The following is a 20908-nucleotide window of genomic DNA, read 5'->3' on the forward strand; positions in this document are numbered from 1 at the left end:
AGTCATTACAACTTCTAAATACTATGCTTTATTTTATTTTTAAAAACATTTTATTCAAATTGGCCAATGGCATAAAAAACATTTTAACATACATTCATATCCAAATTATTGAATAACAACAAATATTTTACAATGGTAAAAGTAAACAACTCACTGCTTTCTTTCTTCTGGGTCTGAAGGAATGGATTTGTGCAACGGTATTAATTCTTCTTCATGGGAGATGACTAGCTTGGCATTCACTTGTACTCCTGATATTCGGAATGTTGGACCTTTTACTTTTCCAAGTCTACCACCTTAATTTATTTGGAAAAGAATATTAAAAAGTATAAAATATATACTACAAAACGCAAAGCAAAATATGTTATTACTTATATAAATAAGTACTATTTACCTATATTTTATTTTATTTATTTATTTATTTTTTTTTTGCGGTACGCGGGCCTCTCACTGTTGTGGCCTCTCCCGTTGCAGAGCGCGGGCTCAGCGGCCATGGCTCACGGGCCCAGCCGCTCCACAGCATGTGGGATCTTCCCGGACTGGGGCACGAATCCGTGTGCCCTGCATCGGCAGGCGGACTCTCAACCACTGTGCCACCAGGGAAGCCCCTACCTATATTTTAAAGTATTACTTATTTGTGTTAAGGGGAGGCTTGCTGGCAAACCCTAAATTTCACTCGAGATTTTTCAGTACATACTACTGATTATAATATAGCACATGAAGATTCACAAAAAGCATTTCATGTACTTTAGCAAATGCATAAGATACATCAATCTATTAATATGTCAGCCTTTCTAAATAAGAGTTCCAGTATGATTTTTTTCAGTACATATAATTACTGAATCTTATCTATTTTTATTTAGATAGACGAATTACAAAATAAGTAGAAAGTAACTATGCTAACACCATTATCACATGTGTATACTTATAATAGCTCATCTATACTAAAAATATAGTACAACTAACAATAATTCCTGATGTTACCTCCCAGCCAGAAAATATACCAGGCGGATGGATTCTACTGCCTTCAATAATACAATTCTGCTGCCCATTTTCTCTTAACCAGAAATGGCCTTGCTTTGTTTTATAAAGCATCTTTTAAGACTAATGAATAAGTAACTTAAGATATAATACCTAACTAACTCAATAAAAGCATATTTTGAAACTTCCATTTACCTCTCTTTAAATCACTTTCATTTTAGTATTACCTGTTCGTTCTGTTCCTGAAGAATTGTCCTTTAAAGCTTTAATGCAACCATTATGTACCAATTCTCCTAGTCGTCTGAGGTCTGTCTCTGACTTATCAACTAATTCAGCATCTCGAGCAATTGCATCTAATCTATAATAAAGTAATACAATTTTCAGGTAAATATGCAGAATAAAATGGAGCCATTTAAAACAGATATTATAAGAGTAAACTTCTATAATTTTTTAATTACTATACACTGAGAAAATATGAATAATAAATGTTCAAAACATCTTTTTCATCATCTAAAATAATTATGTAAGTATTTCATTGTAACTTCATGCAAGTCATCTCAAAATAAAACAAAATATTTCTATTTTAAGATGGAGTTTTGGGGAGAAAAACAGAATTAAACCAATTTTAGTCTCTGCCACTCTATAATTAAGATAGTGGTTATAGCGGTTATTGAGAATAACCATTAAACAAAATTGGTCTTTAAGTCAGAGGCTAGGTTAGCAACTTAGCTTCTCTACAGATGAATCTGCTATTTTATAAGCTTGTGATGAAAAGGTAAGAAAAAGCATTTGAAAAGTAGCTTACAATTATAAAAATGCAAATGTTTTACAGGCCATGTATTTTATAGAAAACTTCATTTGTAGATAAAACTTTAGACACTAGAAAGGATTAAGGATAGTACAAAAAGCTTTCAAAAATCTATCCGAAATTTGCTTTCTACAGGTTAACTTTATAAAAACCTTTTACAGCAAATTTAACAATAGTATAAATAAAGCTGACAGCATGTGATACATTCTATAATTCTATTGAGAATGACAGATGTATTTACCTTTCCAGAGGGCCACCAAATTTCTTGTAACTCTTGATAAACCTAACAGAAAATAATTGTTTGATTTAAATGTGGGCTTCACTATTCGTTAAAAAATAGATATAAATATATAGAAATAATACTTGTTAGTGTAAAAGTTCAAGGCACTGTTACTAACAAAAATGAATAAATTATGCTAGAATCAAAACATTAAGATAAACCAAGTAAGACAAGATATATTTTTTAACACCCAGGATGATGTTTAGAAACCAATATAAATAAAACAGAAGCTAAATTTTATTTTAGAAATTATTTTTTTCACAAGACAAAAAAGGTTCAAGGCTACCAGAGGAAGTGTCTCCAGAATTATCAATCACATTACATCTCCTCACATTTCAAGTGTAGATAAAAGTTTACTGAATATAGCTTTAATTCAGATATATGGTATTATACCAACAATGGAAAAATAAATATTACTTAAGAACAAAGCTACCCAAGTGGCTGATGGATGAGGGAAAATATCCAGGAAAAGTAGAAGTTGAAATGCCTCTTCAACTAGAGACAGAAAGTCCAACAAATCAGGTGGTCATAAAAGTACCCTAAACAAAATCTAACAATATATTTAGTTTTCTGGTAGAAAAAAATGAGGAAGAACTTTATCAGTCAGGTCTATGATTTAAAAGAAAAGAGTTACAATGGCTTGAAAGAAACAACAAACTCTCAAAATACAACAACGAACAACCTTTCACAAATTTCATATGCAAAAATATTACATAAACAAAGTAAGCTGCTATCCCATTCCCCTTAAATAAATCTGTATATATGAACAAACATATTTTGAAAGAAAACTACAATTTATCCTGCCTGGCCAATCTTACCTCAACTCCTCTATTTGAACATATCAGAAACACTTTTAACATGGTGAGTTTCAAAAAACCAATCACCTCCGTGTAAAAAACTAGAAAAACATGGAACTAAATTACTCCCATGTAAAGAGTAATGTTGGGAGTCATAAATACAGTCAGAATTTTTAATAAATAATCTAATGTACTGAAATATACATTCATTATTCAAAAGGGCTATTATTCTGAACCACATTAATAAAACCAAAATAATTTAGCAGTCTAAATAGAGTACCAATAAATAACACAGAAAAGATTAATGCCAAACTCATTTTTTACCCATAGTTATAAAGAACAACCAAAAGCAGAACCACCCAATCCCTACACAATTATCATATATTTGCCTCCTCTAAAACTTTCATCTTAATCTTTAAAATTTATGGGATTTGTTTTAATTTCACCCCCTACTAAAAGCAAGTTGAAGTAAAAATGGTCTTATGTCATCTTACCGCCGAATTTCTGCATCACTAAATCCTTTAATATTTTCCCGAGGGATAGTTCGTGGTCTTCCACGTTTCTTTGGCCTTTTCCGTTCTGAGACTGAATCACTATCAGATCCAGAGTATCTCCTACTTCTACTGCGCCTCCCTTCACTTCCATTGAAACTAATCTGGAATTTGAAAACAAAATTTTGCCCAAGTTTAGGTAAAGCAGGCTTCTATGTTAAGGGCAAAGAAAACATTATAAAAGATTGACAAAATTAACAAATATGTATCAAAAATATTCTATAAACAAAATTAAAAAGCAAACAAAACAGAAAAAATATAGCACATTAATGACAAAGAGTTATTAAGAGCCTTAACACTTAAAACATTCTCATAAATCAGCAGGAAAATATCCACTGTCCTTTTGTAAAAATATATGAAAGGTTATTAAAAAGCAATTAATCAAATAACAAACACAGAATTATACAACCTCATTGGTATATTTCTTAAAATGTGAATTAAAGTTACAATGAAATGTAATTCTTTCTTTAATCCATCAACTTGACCAATACTAACAAAGCAATAATAGCCAATACTGGTACTGGTATAGAATAACAGTCAAACACCTCTGGTGTGTATTTAAACTGGGACAGAGGGCAGTTTGGCAATATTATATCAAACGTCTTAAAATTTATCATTCTGCTGACCCAGCAACATCCCTACTAGGCATTTTTCTTGATATCAGAAATGTAAAGGAACACTGGCCAAGTCATTTTTACCATATAAAAAAAATTGCAAACAATCTAAATGTTCATCAAAAAAAAGATCAGACAAATAATCTATACAATAGAAAGCTGAGAAGCCATTAAAAATTTTGTAGAATGACTAACATTCATTATACACTGTCAAAAGGAAGAAAGCAAGTCCCAAATTAATGACTCCAATTAAACCTGGCAAATGATATGTATAAAAAAAATACTAGAATTATGTATACTATATACTATAATAATATTATTACTATGATATCTCTGAGTGGACAGACATTCTTCCTGCAAGTCTTTGGAGTTCTTCCAAAGCCTCAGTACATATTCTGAATCCCTAATATGCTGAAAGCTAATTGAAAGTCAATGATGGTATTTAGTTCTTATTTGTTCTAACCTTCTCCCATCCTTTCACTAGATCTAATATAATGCTGTGCTTCCCTTGCACTATAAAAAGAAACCACTAAGGGGTTTGCAGAAATAAACACAAACAAGAAACTACACAAACAATTACTCTCAGGCCAAACACAAATTACTGGGCTCCATTTCTGCCTGGGATGTAAAAGTTGGTAGGCTGCTCCTGCCCTAACAACAAATCTAATCTACAAAATCATAACTTTTATTACATACATCAAAATCACAAGGCAATCTAGTAGTCTAAAATATAAGGAAATAAAGCAGATTATAAGAAGAGATGGAACTTGGACACTGGCTCACTTGTGAATAGCATGAATGGCAGACATCAAGTACCATTCAAGCAGGAAAGAGGAAAGTCAGCTAACATTTGCTAAAGACTGAGTGTGAGCTACCGTGAGAGCAGAGGATCCCTGGGAACCAAAGACACAGCACCTGTACCCACTCTCAGGTGCTTCTCCACAAACCTCAACCAGCTGCTCATGAGACAGACTGGAAACAGGGCTGGAGATTACAGAAACTTTCCTTCACGGTGAAGGCCTAGAGAAAGAGAGTAGTCACCTTTGAGGGGACAGGCAGAAAGCCTGGCCAGACCCTTCTCACCTACTGAACCGAGGACACAGAAGAAGACCTAATATGGTTGTAGGAAAAGAAAACAAAAAACTAGCAGGGCAAGGATTAGGGTAGGGTGGGTTCCTCATTTCCCTCAGACTCAAAATTTAAGGAGATACCAAAAAATTCAGTAATCAGGACAAACAATCTTGTAATGCAACAGTAGTCTAAAAACAGAAGTTAATGCAAAGAGCTCTAACATTAAAGTTTTTCCTTTTGCCACAGGACCCAATATAGCTTGGCACGGCGCTGCCACCATTATTTAAAAATCTACTATTTTGTTCATTTAGGCCATAAAATAAATACCAACAAATTTCTAAAAATTCAAATCACACAAGGTATGCTCTCTGACCATAAAAGAATTAAACTAGAAATCAATAGCAAAGATACTTGACAAATCTCCCAAATATTTGAAAATTAAACAACACACTTCTAAAAAAACCCTATGGGTCACAGAGGAAGTCACAGAAGATATCGGAAAATATTTTGAAATAAATGAAAATGAGAACACAACAAAAATCAGAATTTAGGAGATTCAGAAAAGGCAGTGCTTAGTGGGAAACTTGCAGCATTAAATGCTAATATTAGAAAAGGAAAGTCTTGATTTAATGATCCAAGCTTACACCTTTAGACACTTAAAGGCCTAGACGGTTTCCCTAACGCTGCCTAACACTTAACGAGAAAATAATAACCTATTCTGCACAAACTCTTCCCAAAAATAGAAGAGGAGGGGACACTTTCCAACTCACTTTATGAGACAGGCATTATTAAATCAGATGAAATCATTACTAGGAAAAAAAAAAAAAGGTAAGAATCAATATTTCTCTAAACAAAAAAGACAGTCCAGATGTAAATACTCTTACAATACAGAAATATCTTTTAAATTAAAAAGTCACCTGTTTTGCACAGTTTCTCATTCTGGGGAGCATATAAATTTCTTCAAGTTCCTTTTGTCTTTCTTCCTCTTCTAATCGTCTTCTTTGATCTTCAGGAATGATTTCTTCCCAATTCTTTGAATTTCTTTCAGGTTCCAACTCAATGTCATCCTCATCCATATTTGAAAAGTTGGCAACCTGATAAATTCCAGAATTTTAGCAGAATAAGATTAAAGAAGAACTCATTATTAAATTATATTTTCCTTTTTTAGTGGGAAGGAAGAGGTACACCAGAATAAGATAATATAACTTAAATAGCCTCAGGATAATGAATATGACTATGGGTTAAACCAAATATGACTGCTAAGTTTATTACTTCATGAGGTCAAAGTAGATCAAACCAAATGACTTCTAAGATTTCTCTTCCAGGAATGATTCTCTTTTGCCTTGCTTATCAACAAAACTATTACTAATAACAGAACTAGAGGAAGTTAACAGAGTAACAACAAAGTAATTTATAGAGTAATATGCTAAATCACCTTCTGCAGAAATTACCACACCAGTCCATTAACTACAAAGTGCTATAGAACAACCCGAAATTCTTATTTTTATGATCATAAACGAAGTACCTAAAGAGCTAACGACAAGACACAAGGAGCTCTGAGACCATAGATAAATTTATTTAGGTTCCCTAAGCCCTAGTTTATTCAACTCTGAAAATAGGGGGCTAGTAAGAGCTCACTAACTTTTGTGAGGATTAAGTAAGATAATGCATTTAAAGAACTGTGCAGAGTCTGGTACACAGAAAGCACTCATTAAAGCTAACTGCCAATACTAGTACATTAAAGCTTACAGATAACTGAAAAGACAAGAAAACTATGCTCATGCTATACAAGGAATGGGGCTGAAAATATAGTGCTTATTCTCTCATGTATGCTATCTAAATGTTGATGACAGCCTTAAAGCCAGCTGTGTATGAGTAGCAACTCACTGGTATAAACATAATCTGTATTTATTCAAGTTAACGTATCAGTGACTTTTTCAAATTGCCAATTAGTCAAATTAAAAGCAAATAGTATAACAATGTTTAAAAAAACAAAAGTTCATTAGACAATACCCAGAGTGAGTGCCGGTTCCAGAAAACTTTACCTCTCACCAGGATTACTGAAATAGTCTTCTAACTTTTCTTCCTGCTTCAATTCTTGCCCACTACAGTAAATCCTCTGCACCGCAGCCAGAATGATCCTCTGCATTGCAGGCAGGGTGATCCATTAAAATTGCAAAAGTTTCTATTCACTGCTGTGTCTGTGTGTGGCACATTGCAGGTGCACAATAAATATGTGTGAAATGAATGAATGACATTAATTGACCCTTAAAAACCTCAGGTTGTAGGAAATGGCTAGGATATAGAGGAAGCTGCTTCTTTATGCTAAACAACTGGCACACACTTTATGAGGCTGGTTGACTTTAGGACTCCTTGCAACCTTTTAGCCCTCACCTAACCAGGGGTATTTGTCAGTGTTACTGCTTACTTTGCTTACTCTGTCTGACTGATTTGAGTTAAACTTGAAAACTTGAGTTTTCTTAGCTGTGATAATGCTTAAACTAACCTGATGTCAAAAACTGCTCCAATAAAGATTAGCTAAAGTCTTCAGTCATGAAAACGTAACTGTTCATAAATGATTTGGTCCCTTTCAAATCAGGTCACTACTGGTTTGTCAGAATAAGAAAGAAAAATTTTTATACACCATAGCAAATTTTAAGACAAAGATGTTTTTAACATTTTTAAGATTATCATGCTGATCCTGCTTAAAGAAAGAAAAGATGAATAAAACACTAAATGACAAAAAAATCATCCCTTATCAATTTATATAATTATAAAGAAAAATTAAAAAAGAAAACTACCTTGAATTGAGAAAGTAATTCATCTCCTACAGTTAAAGGTCCTGGTTCATTTTCATGAGTTTCAGCCCTCTTCAAGATTTCATCTATATCCATTTCCTAAAATAAGAAAGAAATCTTTATTTTAAATATGCTTTATGTTTTAAAATAAATATACTTTACATTTATAGCTTAAAAAACGACACATTTTGAGACAAGTTTGTTTTACCTGGGGCTCTTGTTCTTCTCCCTCGGGCTCCTTAAAAAGTTCCTCAGCACCAAACTTTAAAATGGCTGATAACTCTTCTTTATTGAAAGGAGTAGAGCTAAAATCAGGACAAACAAAAATACTTAACACTAACAGTCACAAATTTAACATTTACATAGCACTTCTATGAGTTATTGACATAGTCACCTTTACAACAGTTAATATGACATAGATAAGTGAAGCATTACTAGTATACTTATTTTAAAACTAAAGAACTTAAAGCTTAGGGTTTTCCCCCAAGATTACAAAACTAGAGTGGTGAAACCATGTACTGAATGTATGCCATTGACTAGAAATTAGCTCAGTGCTTTAAAAAATAACACTAACTATAGTACTTCAATGACCTGTTTACACTATGTAACATTTCAGAAAAATGAGTATAGTATGATTCTAAAAGGACTTTTTTTTTAAGTAAAGTAACTACCTTGAGGGAGCAGAGCCCGTGTGTAATACTGTCTTCCCAGTTGTGTCCATTCTTTGAATCACAAGATGATCTAAAACCATCTTCTTTTTGGCCCTTTCAAGAATATCCTCTTCAACTGATCCCTTTGTAACTAGACGATAAATGTTCACCTGTAAAGATACACACGATGAAACTTAAAGTGCAGTAAAAAGGACTCGTTTTGCTAATGTTAAATGCCCAAATATTGGTACACAGACTGATGTTCATCTGACATGAAATTTTCACTGGTCAAAAGCAATATGAAAATTAAAAAATATAAAACTAAGTTTCTTCAGTTTAAAGACTGAGAGTATGTCCTTCCTTCTTACATTTTGGTTAATAGACTTTATTTGCTTCATTTTCTTTTTTTAAAGGAATGACAGTAATTTTTAAATTATCTTTTAGCTGGGAAGGAGGGGGAATGGTAGTAAACTTATGACAACCTTATACCAGTTCCCTTAATTCTGATTAATGTTTCATCATTCCAATAATCCAAAATTCCACAAATCACTTGCCAAGTTAATGATTAAGCCCTGCCATTAAAAAAAAAGTTGTTTTCCAAAAGAGACAAAAATTGATGTATAGTAATTCTGCCCTACTTCTCAAAGTCAGTGGTTCTATATCAAACAATACCACCATATAGGGATATTTTGAAAATTTATGGAAACATTTTTAGTTTTCAGTGATTAGGTGGGCTTACCAGCATTTAGAGCACAGGGACCTGGGATACCAGGCATTCTTCATTAAACTGGACATTTTGGCTCAATGAAAAATTATCCTGTGCCTTTTGAGTCTTCCAAATGATTTTTAAAAACCGTTCTAAATTATCATGAGTCTAAATTATAACTATTTTAATATAAACATGAAGCGTTTTTACAAAGTTACAATACACACTAATTTTTTCAGGATTGGAACTACTGTATAAATCAGTAGATAACTGGATATTGTATTATTTGCATTTTTATCAAAAGTTATTTCTAAACATTTATAGTATTGGGTCACCAATAAAACTCATCTGTATTAGTAACCTACAACTACTCAGTTTGTAGTTGCTGCATGCAAATATTTAAAAGGAGATCTTAGACTCCTTTGATCAGATTTAGAACCAATTACTACTAAAATAGCAAGTACATGAAGCACAGGAATCTTATATGTCACCAGTAATGAAATAGTAAAGAATTTATCTCATTAATAATAAAAATATATTTCATATATATACCTATGTTTAAAAATTTTTGTTAACACAATGGTTAAGAAATCTGTATTGCATTATTTTGTGATCTTATTTAGGTATTCATCCCAGAGTTCTACCACACAGCTTTCTATAGTATCTTGTCTTACTGGTTCTTTTCCTAATATGTATCCTCTATTTTCTATCCTGTATCAGAAAATGTGGTAGCCAAGGTCTTTAAGTAGTATAAGTGGAATGTTTAGTCTAGCCATGTGTTGAGGATTTCAATATAGGAGGTATCTGTTCAGTGCAATTAATCACTTTTCTCCATCTCATTCATAATACAGGAAAATGCTGTCTTTTCACATATACATTAGGCCCAGCTCACCTGTGAGAATATGCTATTTCCTCACTTTCTCATCTTTGACAGTCTACAATTTGTCTTGGCATGCTGTTATCCCTACTTCAAGCTTCCCTCTCTCTTATAAGAATTATATGAGTAAAACATTTTTTCCTTTTATATCATTTTTTCCTTTTATATTATGGATTTATTTTTCAGTAGAAAATATGAATGTTTAAAAGTAAATAAAATGTGCCTTTTTGTGCTACTTGCTCATATCTCCTACTTTGAAGAAGTCTGAGAACACTACTGTAGATGGAGGTAAATGAATTAAAAGTACAAGGACCAAGACATCAAAAGGATGACAGATGGTTTTTCTCAAGGGCTATTACAACTGTGCCAGACAGTTGTACAAAACTTATGAGAATGGCTTTTTTGCATGGAGAATCTTGTGAGCACATGGATAAAACACAGCCTAACAAAAAGGAAGCAATGTACTAAGCAAAACTCTTTCAATAGTTAAAATAAGTATATGAAGACATTTTAAAGTTTATATACTGAATGAAGAACATTGTATTCTATAGCTGTAAACTGAATTATGATCAAAAGAGAGTGCATGATCTTATTTAGGCATAGTTTTCTCAGTTCTGTCAGAATTTCCAGGTGATTCTGGTAAATTTGAGTTCCTCAGTACCCTATCTGTTCAATAGCAATATGACTGTTCCAACAATCTTACCAGAAGGATAAACCAAAATCACTTCTAAACACTGATCATAAAAAAGATTCTAAAAGAGTAAAATAGGGCTTCTCTGATGGTGCTAGAATCCACCTGCCACCGCAGGGGAAACGGGTTTAATCACTGGTCTGGGAAGATCCCACATGCCACGGAGCAACTAAGACCGTGCATCACAACTACCGAGCCTGTGCTCTAGAGCCTGCGAGCCACAACTACTGAAGCCCGTGTGCCTAGAGCCTGTGCTCCGCAGCAAGAGAAGCCACCGCAATGAGAAGCCCGCACACTGCAATGAAGTGTAGCCCCCACTTGCCACAACTAAAGAAAGCCTGTGTGCAGCAACGAAGACCCAACACAGCCAAAAGTAAATAAATAAAATAAATTTATTTTTAAAAAACTTTAAAAAAATAAAAATAAAAGAGTAAAATAAGGAGAATTAAAAAATACCTGTTTCTTTTGCCCAATTCGATGAGCTCTAGCCTGTGCCTGAAGATCATTTTGTGGATTCCAATCAGAATCAAATATAACAACAGTGTCAGCTGAAGCTAAGTTAATTCCTAAACCTCCAGCTCTTGTGGAAAGCAAAAAACAGAAATCCTGTAAGGAATTACAAATAGGCACAATTAAAAATTTTTCTAAACTGGGACTGTGAATAATCAATGTGAGAATTTTACAATTGAATTTCTGAATTTAAAAAGTATTTTACCAATAAAACTGAAAAGTAGTTTTAAAAATTACTAATAAAATATATAAACATCTAGCAAAACCAATCAACAAGACTCCAAAATACAAATATATATATGGGAATAATAAACAATTCAAAAAGAATTCTAAATCAAAGTGGGCTAATTTATTTTGAAGCAAATCTAACTGTCCTATATTGTAATAGTATTGATATGAAAGGGTAAAATTCCTCAGATTTAACATAGAATACTGATTTAAAAAGCTCACTTGCAAATCGAAACTGGCTACCACCAATAAAAAACTACAAGTTATGTATGACTAAAATAATGACTAAAAAATTTATTTACAATTTTGAAAGCATTCATACCTCTGATCCTTCAGCATTAAAATGATCTAGAGCTTGCTTCCTCAGCTCTCCTTTTATTGATCCATCTAATCTCTGGAATAAAACATTAAAATACTGCATTGTAACAGAATCAAAACTTTAAAAAGGGATTAAATTCAATTATGAAATTAAGTATGAAAATGCAGCATCGCTTTTGCTAACACTAGAAGGTACTTATAGGTAGGAAAGCAACGCCCAGGAATTCTGTCTCCAGAATCTGTGCTCTTAACCACTGGAACTACTTTCGCTAAGAGTAAATAATAGCACTGGCTGTCATTTTACCTGAGACCCACCGTAAGAATACATTTTACACGTGAATGAAGTATACAGCTATATGCCCAAAGCAAGTCTCATGACACAATGTACTGTGATATACCCTCATTATTTTATGATTAAAAAAAAAAAAAGTTGGTACAACCCATTAAACTGATTCCCAGATCCATTAATGGGTTACAGCCCACAGTTTAAAAAACAGTCCAGTGTGGTTATGGACCAACACATTGACGTCACCTGAGAACTTAGAAATGCAAATTACTGAGACCCATTTCAGACCTACTGAATCAAAAACTGTGAGAGAGGGATCCAACAAAAGCCCTCTGTTTTTAAAGTATGAGAATCACTGATTTCGGGCACCATGGCTCTAGATGAATAGCCCACATTTGAGTATACTGAGTATTCATGGGTGCCTTGGGCAAGTAATTTGCCTTTTTCTCCTTGTAAGTTTCCTTCTCACTAAATGGACATAGGAAGTAGTGTACTTCCTTCATACAGAGGATTCAGTTAGAGAACATAGTAAAATACTTAGCACAGTGTCTGACATATTGAGTGTTTACTAAATATTACCTAAACAAGAATGTCCAAAATCAAAAAAGTTTTTAAAGTATTATGTTTCTTTTTCACTAAAAATTACAATTAGTAAAACCTTTCATTCTTTCTACTTTTTCCCCTAAATGACTACATGTATCTCAATCAAGTTTATATCACCCAACACCTGCTCTTCATAGCACTTACCAGAGTTATAACATTACATTTGTAATTACCTACTTAATGGCTATCTCCCACACCAGATTGTAAGCTCCAACAGAGCAGGGATTATGTGTATTGAGGTTCATCATTATAATTCTACTTCTATTTTACTGCCTGTACTAAATATACATCATTTATTAGCTGTATATGCTATGTGTTCGGTATGTTCCAGGTACTGTTCATAAAACTGCTCTAAGGACTAAAGTAAAGTGCTAAGACTGACTCTAATATTAAACACTCATTCATATTAGCTGTAATTATATTGAATGAATTTCAAAATAAATATTGAATAGACGGAATATAAGCCCATTTTGGTCTTTGGTATATTTTCTAAAGTCATGTAAGTTTTACTCAGCAAACTATGCATTAGAATAACTATGAGCTCATAATCTTCAGAATCTGCAACAGTCCTGGCAACATTCACAAGAACTGCTCTCTCTTATCCTTCCTAAGACTAAAGCCTAATACATAAGGCTGCCCCTTAGGATTTGAACACAGGAGAGGAATACAAACTTAAAAGAAAGACTGCTTTGCTATAAGGTCAAGAAGAAAAACAAAAAGAATGACAAAAACTTTTTTAACAGATCTATTTTCTTAAACAGAGTATGATTTATATAAAATCTATTCTTCATTTACAAAAGAATTTCAAAGGTAATTTTGTAGAACACGCCCAGGAATTAGATGAAATTTAAATCAACCAAAAAGACAAAATGAAATGCTTACTTGAAAGGGGAATTGACGATACTTCAAATATTCTGCAAGTATATCTAACATCCGCACCATTTGAGAAAAAATAAGAACTCTATTGCCTCGCTCTCTTAGGCGAATTAACAGTTTGTCAAGAAGAATTAATTTTCCGCTACTACGGATTAAGTGCTACAAGGAAACAATAAATTACAACTGTTATGACGCATTAAAAGAACTATATCAAATTAAATAAATGCCCCACAACACCTGTTTCTTTAATTATTTTAAATTGAGATTTTAAATTTTCATAATGTTGGAAATAGTTTATTTCAGTTTTTGAAATTTTCTAGAAGCTTTATCAATTTGCTCTATGACTTGAGCTAAATTTTCCTTGCCATTTAGCACCTAGGTTTTTGCTGTATTTTCTGGAGATAAAAAAACAAAAGCACTGTTTCACTCTATTTGCCAGTTATTACACCATTTCTCCAAAAATCTTAGCTGAAAAACAATACACTGAAAGAAGCAACAACTAAGTAATCAAAGGTCTTGAAAGAGTGCGAAAATGTATTCTAATTTATATATATAAGTCACTGATAGCACTTCAAAGCACTACTATAGCTGGATGACAATTGTGCCTTCTTCACACTCTTCATTTGTCTTCCAGAAGTGATAGGAAAGGTAAGATCTAAGGTCCAGATGCCCTTCTTAAGACTACCATTTGCCATGTCACGAATTCAGCACAATCACTATTAGTGAATTTTTTTCCACAATGAAAAATACACTAAGGGGTTTTTGCTGGATAAAGTGCGACAGCCCATGGTTAGAGAGATCTGTTTTTAGAAAAATGATCAAAATGATTAAATGGATAAATTATAATTTTAAAATCTTTTTATAAAGACTAAAAAATAAGCAGCACCATTATTTAAATATACCATTAACCAAAGAGAACTTCTAGCCAATATATTAAAGCACTGTGCCATTTTCAGTTAAAACTGAAATAAACCTTTCTAGAATTTTGCTTTACCACAAAGTTATAAAATTTTTAAATTCTTACTTGTAAGGCCTCCTGTTTATTATAGAATTCATTATTATCTGGTGGTTTAATGAGGTAGCAATGGTTACAACATTTCTTTAGCTCCATCATAATATTCAAAAAGCCTGAGGTACTGCCCTTGGAACCTTTGCTGAGGGCTTTGTAATTCCTAGTTAATATCCATCTGTTTAGAAAAATGATTATGAAAATGATGTAGCAGAACAATTATCAGGATGAATTCTAAAACCATAAAAAATCAATTAAGTACCAAAGCAAAACTGCACTATTAAGAAGTTCAACTGCATATACAATGGACCAAACTCTGTTCACAAGACTACTGAACCTCATTCATAAGACTCATGAGAACACATAATTTGTTATCCGAACCATTAACTACACAAAGTAAAGGCTTAACATAACATAGTGAATATAGTATATTAATCCCTTACCCCAAAAATGTATTTTTAAAATGGTCAACTGTATTATCTATCTTAACCTTCCTACAAATTACACTGGGTACCTAATACGTCATGAGGATATCTGGTTTAGCCCCACTGCCTTCTCTAAATTACAGTTACACAATACACATGCGACTTAGAGAAAAATGGTAAGTGATTACTTTATTACTGCAAATTATACATAACATTTCCTCTCACCATGATCTAACTTGACTAATATCTTTTATTTTCTTCCTTTTTACAAAGTTAGTCTTTGAAGGGACTTGAAACAATTACATCTGATTTGCCTCAAAATGACAGAAAATAGGGGAAGTGGGGGTGGCTAGAGATAAAATAAGACTGGCTATGAGCTGAAAACCAAGCTGAGTGATGGAGTTTAATGTATTACCCTATTCTGCATATGTTTGAAATTTTCCATAATAAAAATGTGAAATTTATATAATAAATGTATTTTTTAAGTGGATGACACAGATTTATCATAAAATATGTTTCTGAGAATTCAGATGCATGTAGCAGTGCATTTTATGCAATTAAATGTTTAAACAGATATTAGGACACATATTTCTTTTTGATTCTTTGAAGTGTTACTATATAGATCCAACATACATAATTTATACAAAATATGATTATTAACATTCTTCGAAAAGCAGCGGAGGCCTAAAATTTTGTTCTAAGTTTGTTTTTCTGGCTTCCACTTCTATCTGTCAATTATATAATCATCATAATTACAAAATAATGCCTTGGTATCATGGCAATCCTAACACTTAAAAAGAAACCCTCCATAATGTAACAGTACGAAATAGAGAAAAACAATTAATGATGTGTTATAAGATGAATTTAGTCTTATGTCACCCATGATCTTGGACATGCCATTAAATCTCTCTGCCTCAATCAATATTCCAATGAATAAACCCATTCTAAAATTCAAGAATTGTTACTGCTCTAAGACCCAAATGGGGCTGGGGGGCACCTGGATGAGACAAGGACAGGGATCATATACAATTAAATGTTCAGAACATGTGCTCTGTTTACAGCTTACTTGTAGTATTGTTTCTGTAAAGCACTCATTTCCATTCTTAAAATCTGCTCAACCTTGGCAGGAAGAGATTTTTCCACATCTTTCTTAACCCTGCGTAACAGAAATGGCTCAAGCTCCTTGTGGAGGCTTGCATAACCATATTCTCTGCCTTTGCCATGTTCTTCTTCAAAATCTTCCCAGGAAGAAAACCTTAAAAATTTAAGCAAATGGAAGAATCACTAAAAGAAGTCAAATTGCATTTGAGATTTTTCAGGATAGTCAGATGTAAACAAAGTACAGATTTTTAGAAAAAAAAAAAATTAGCTAAAATTAATCACTTCTAATAACTATCTTTCCAAGAAATCTATTGTATATCTATATAGAGGTAAAATATAAGGAGTTGTTTTATAAATAATTTTTGACTTTCCTTGAGTTAAATAAAGATGAAATATTTTCAAATACGGGAGTAATTATCAGTAAAATATTTCTCAAAGAAAGTTCTGAATCTATTCAAAGAAAATATGTATGTGAACTTGGACGAGTTGTTTACCCTTACTTATTCTGGTTTCCCTCATTTAGAAAATGGAATTTTCTAAGAGCACCTTGTTACTGTTGTTACTGCTACTGTTAAGTACTAAGAATGATACTATTTCCATTTTTTAAGCAAGGTATATTTTGAACCCAGGCAAAATCAACTGTTGTAATTTATTATATGTGGCTCAAGCTTATTTACAAAATTGGAAAATTAAAGTATTATTTCAAACATGAAATATTCCATCCCATTTCCATTTCTTTTCTTCTTAATAATCCCTGGTCCAATGTTTGGGACAATAAAACCTCCTTCTGACCTTATTACCTACACTAATTATTTTCCTGCTAAACTTAGCATACAAAACTAACAGTAACATTGTGTATCTCAATTTATCTTACTTTTCTGGCATAATGAAATGTAGCAAAGACCAGAGCTCTTTGAGGGAGTTTTGCAGAGGAGTTCCAGTGATAAGGAGACGGTGATTGGACTTAAAATCTATTAAAGTTTTATACAGAAGAGAATCATCATTCTTTAATCGATGTGCTTCATCTACACCTATAAATGCCCAATTTAGGCCTCCAAGGAATGCCTTAAAATGAACAGAAAAACATAGTTAATATTTCGAGAGAAACATTAAAATGGGGCAAATTTAAAACAAACCTATATCTAATATTCAGATAAAAATTATGTATTATTCTAAGATTTATTGGAATCTTCAAATCAAGTAACTCAACATGCAAAACAAAGTTCCTTCCATGACTAATTGAGCCATTAGAAAAACAAAGTATAATATAATAAAATGAAAGTTTTTTTTACCAGCTTACATATTGAAAATAAAACTATAGTATCATTTAAAAATTTTACAGAAGATTTTTAAGCCTAAGCCCAGTAGAAACCTCTATTAATGTTAATTTGGAGAAAATAAATTTGGAACAGTGTCTTACTCCAAGTGTAGTTATAATTTACTGTATAATTTTTATGAATTGTATATCTCCAATAATATAAACGTGGGTGTCTGACTTAAAACAGAGACAAACCTGATTCTGCTACTTAATAGTTGCATGACCTTAGGCAAGTTCATTAACTTCCTTGAGACTTGACTTTTCTTCACAATAGGGACAGCAATATATTATAAAATAATTATGAAGAATTAAATAATAGGTATAAAGCATTTACCCAGTGGTAGCGTAATCCTGTTAAGTATCTTCCTCCTCTTTAAAGACTTCACAAATCAACAGACACTACACTAAACTAGTTTCATATTCTTTGGCTTGTTTTTACAACACTTTGAAAATGTAAAAATCATTCTTACTTCAAGGATCATAAAAAAAATAAACAGATAAGCCAGATTTGACTCACAGGCTTTAATTTGCTGACCCTTGATTTAAGTTATCTTCTCATCCTATCCACAACATATGGTAAAGGAAAAACTGATGTATACCAAACAGAGAAACACAGATAATACACACCTTATCCTTCAATAAGATTTCATAAGTTGTTAACAGTATATTAAACTTTAACCGTTTGGTCTGGGGATGCATCCATTCATGAGTTCTTATCTATCAAGAAATTTCAAAGACAATTTTAAGACAAACAGTAAAAAAAAGTATACTGTTACTTGAATATCTAAAATAAAATCCATTCAAAATACACAAAAAACTATGTCTATATGTTTAGGTAATAAAATAATTTTAACTATTCTTTATATAGTCCAACAAGCTACATTGATCTTACTTATCATAAATAAAATATAAATACTCCAGCATATCAAAACCTTCTATAAAAAAAGACACATTTTTAATATACACTTTTTACTGAAGGAAGTTCTCATTTGACGAAACACAAGTGATTTTTTTTTTTTTTGAGGATGAAATATTATGTCTGGGTTTGCTTCACAATAACTGGGGGGAAAGTACCATGTAGAGGTACAGATGAAACAAAACTGGCAAGAGTTAAAATTGTGAAGTTGGACCTATGCACATGGTAATTTATTATACTCTTCTGTAGGCTTTCATGTATATTTGAAACTTTCAATAAGGCAGGAAAAAATATATATAAAGTAACACTAAACCAAAAATTAATTTTTATTAAGCCAATCAAACACGTATTGAATCTTACTGTGTGGCAAGCTTAATGCTAGAAACTAAGACTTTATAAAGACAAATCAAGATGTGTCCTCAAAGACAAGTTTGTCTAAATTTCTAAATTTCTGACAAAACAACTTACCATGTTTCTGCTGTTGATGTCACCTAAATAAACCACAGCATTCATTTGAGAAGCCCATGTTTGAATCTCCCTTTGCCAGGAAGTGAGAGTGGAGAGTGGTACTACTAATAGAAAAGGTCCATATAATTGGTGTTCATGAAACAAATAGTTTAGAAATGAGATCGTCTGTATTGTTTTTCCAAGGCCCATTTCATCAGCGAGTATGCAACTATTTCCTCTACAAAGTTAAAAACAAAAATCATGTATGCAATAAAGATTCAAATTTACAAGAAACCTTTTTACATAATCCATGTACAAGTTTATATGAAGTTAAATAAGATTAATCTGATAGTATTATGTATAATATGCCACTTATATTAACTATAAATAATAAATGTCAAGGCCATTTTAATAGTGTAAGAGAAGAGTTTATCATTTTAGACCAGAAGCAGCTAAAAGATTAACAGCATTACCTATAATCAGATATGTAGACAAGAACACAACCCATCACAAGTGGTAGAGCCCAGATAAAACTACAGCTATGGTAGTTTTTTAAAAAAATTGCACCTCAGTCACCTCTATTGCCAAGAACAGAGTAGGGGACATGGGAGAGAGGAAAAAAAAATAGAGGCCTAAATGGATATTAAAAATAACTGGAGGAGAAATAGTCCAGGACTACTGTGAAACAGAACGTATACATATTCTGATTTCAATTTCAATAAAAACTTACTTAAATACTGCAATGATCAAAAGGTTCTTCCTTCTTAATATGTAATAAGTACTGTTTATATAATTGGAAATTCAAAGACCTGCATATAAACACCAAAGGGTCTTATTCTTTACGTTGGTAGAAAACTTTTCCAAACCCTGTATTTGTAAAATTTTTACCCTCTACAATAGACAATTCAAAATATACTTACTTGCACCAAGAGTGAGCAAGCCAATTTAAACCATTCAGTTGATAATCTCTTAATTCTAATCCCTCATGTCCTCCAATATAGGATGGCTGCTTCTTCAGGGCTACAAATCTTGGCCTTTGTTTTAAAACCTTTAGTAGAAATAAATGTTAATATGAAGAATTCTTAAACATAAGAAATCATATTAAAAGATGAAGATCTTTTATCTTTTACCATAAAATTAAAAATTTCATTTCAAATCATCAAGCCCAGAAATTCCATGACTCAAAATATATCTGAGGATTCAGTCAAAGAAGACTGTTTTCTATTACTGTAACAATGTACAGTAAAATATTTTGCTCTCTTTTGTGAATAAAATGATAGATAAGTTCTTACTGAAATACTTGGGTCTCACATATTTCACAAGCAAAAGCTATATTAAACTCATTCATTTAACCATTGCTCCAGCACTGACCTAGAAATAAACCATAAAACTGGTTTAACTTCCCATTTGATTTCTGATTTCTAAATTACCATTATGAATTTAATTCCATCTTGTAATAAGAAAACAAATTCTAGTAGTACAGACCCCAAACTATTACTAATAGTAATTTTAAGTACAAAGATATTATATTAGGCAAGGTAGTCCTGGATACTTTCTTATGGGGACATCCCTCTTTTCCTACCATTACGGAAAATATTCACTACTTTTTAATAAATAAATAAATAAATAAATAAATTTATTTATTTATAGCTGCATTGGGTCTTCATTGCTGTGTGTGGGCTTTCTCTACTTGTGGCAAGCGGGGGCTACTCTTCATTGCGGTGCATGGGCTTCTCATTGCGGTGGCTTCTCTTGTTGTGGAGCGCGGGCTCTAGGCACACAGACTTCAGTAGTTGTGGCAGGTGGGCTCAGTAGTTGTGGTTTGCGGGCTCTAGAGCACAGGCTCAGTAGTTGTGGCGCATGGGCTTAGCTGCTCCGTGGCATGTGGGATCTTCCTGGTCCAGGGCTCGAACCTGTGTCCCCTGCATTGGCAGGCGGATTCTTAACCACTGCGCCACCAGGGAAGTCCTTCACTACCTTTTAAATCAAGCATATACATCTAGTTTCCAAGGAATTTTCCCTTTTTGATCTCCCTAACCCACTCCCCACA

General features: G+C 32.6%; 1 protein-coding gene across 1 annotated transcript in view; it reads right to left on the reverse strand.

Annotated features, from left to right (window-relative positions):
- CHD1 (chromodomain helicase DNA binding protein 1) overlaps window positions 1–20908 on the reverse strand; it is a 52769-nt gene that overhangs the window by 19365 nt on the left and 12496 nt on the right. The window contains exons 12-28 of the mRNA XM_065873673.1: window positions 19779–19906; window positions 18880–19096; window positions 18123–18212; window positions 17052–17242; window positions 16143–16331; window positions 14667–14829; window positions 13649–13801; window positions 11882–11953; window positions 11278–11427; window positions 8569–8717; window positions 8106–8202; window positions 7901–7996; window positions 6017–6193; window positions 3358–3518; window positions 2028–2069; window positions 1206–1336; window positions 155–293 (exon numbers count right to left, since the gene is read on the reverse strand). Of these exons, the coding sequence (XP_065729745.1) occupies window positions 155–293; window positions 1206–1336; window positions 2028–2069; window positions 3358–3518; window positions 6017–6193; window positions 7901–7996; window positions 8106–8202; window positions 8569–8717; window positions 11278–11427; window positions 11882–11953; window positions 13649–13801; window positions 14667–14829; window positions 16143–16331; window positions 17052–17242; window positions 18123–18212; window positions 18880–19096; window positions 19779–19906 (2345 nt within the window). The remainder of the gene's footprint in view (window positions 1–154; window positions 294–1205; window positions 1337–2027; window positions 2070–3357; window positions 3519–6016; window positions 6194–7900; window positions 7997–8105; window positions 8203–8568; window positions 8718–11277; window positions 11428–11881; window positions 11954–13648; window positions 13802–14666; window positions 14830–16142; window positions 16332–17051; window positions 17243–18122; window positions 18213–18879; window positions 19097–19778; window positions 19907–20908) is intronic.

Source organism: Phocoena phocoena, chromosome 3 (genome assembly GCF_963924675.1).
Source record: "Phocoena phocoena chromosome 3, mPhoPho1.1, whole genome shotgun sequence".
NCBI lineage: Eukaryota > Metazoa > Chordata > Mammalia > Artiodactyla > Phocoenidae > Phocoena > Phocoena phocoena.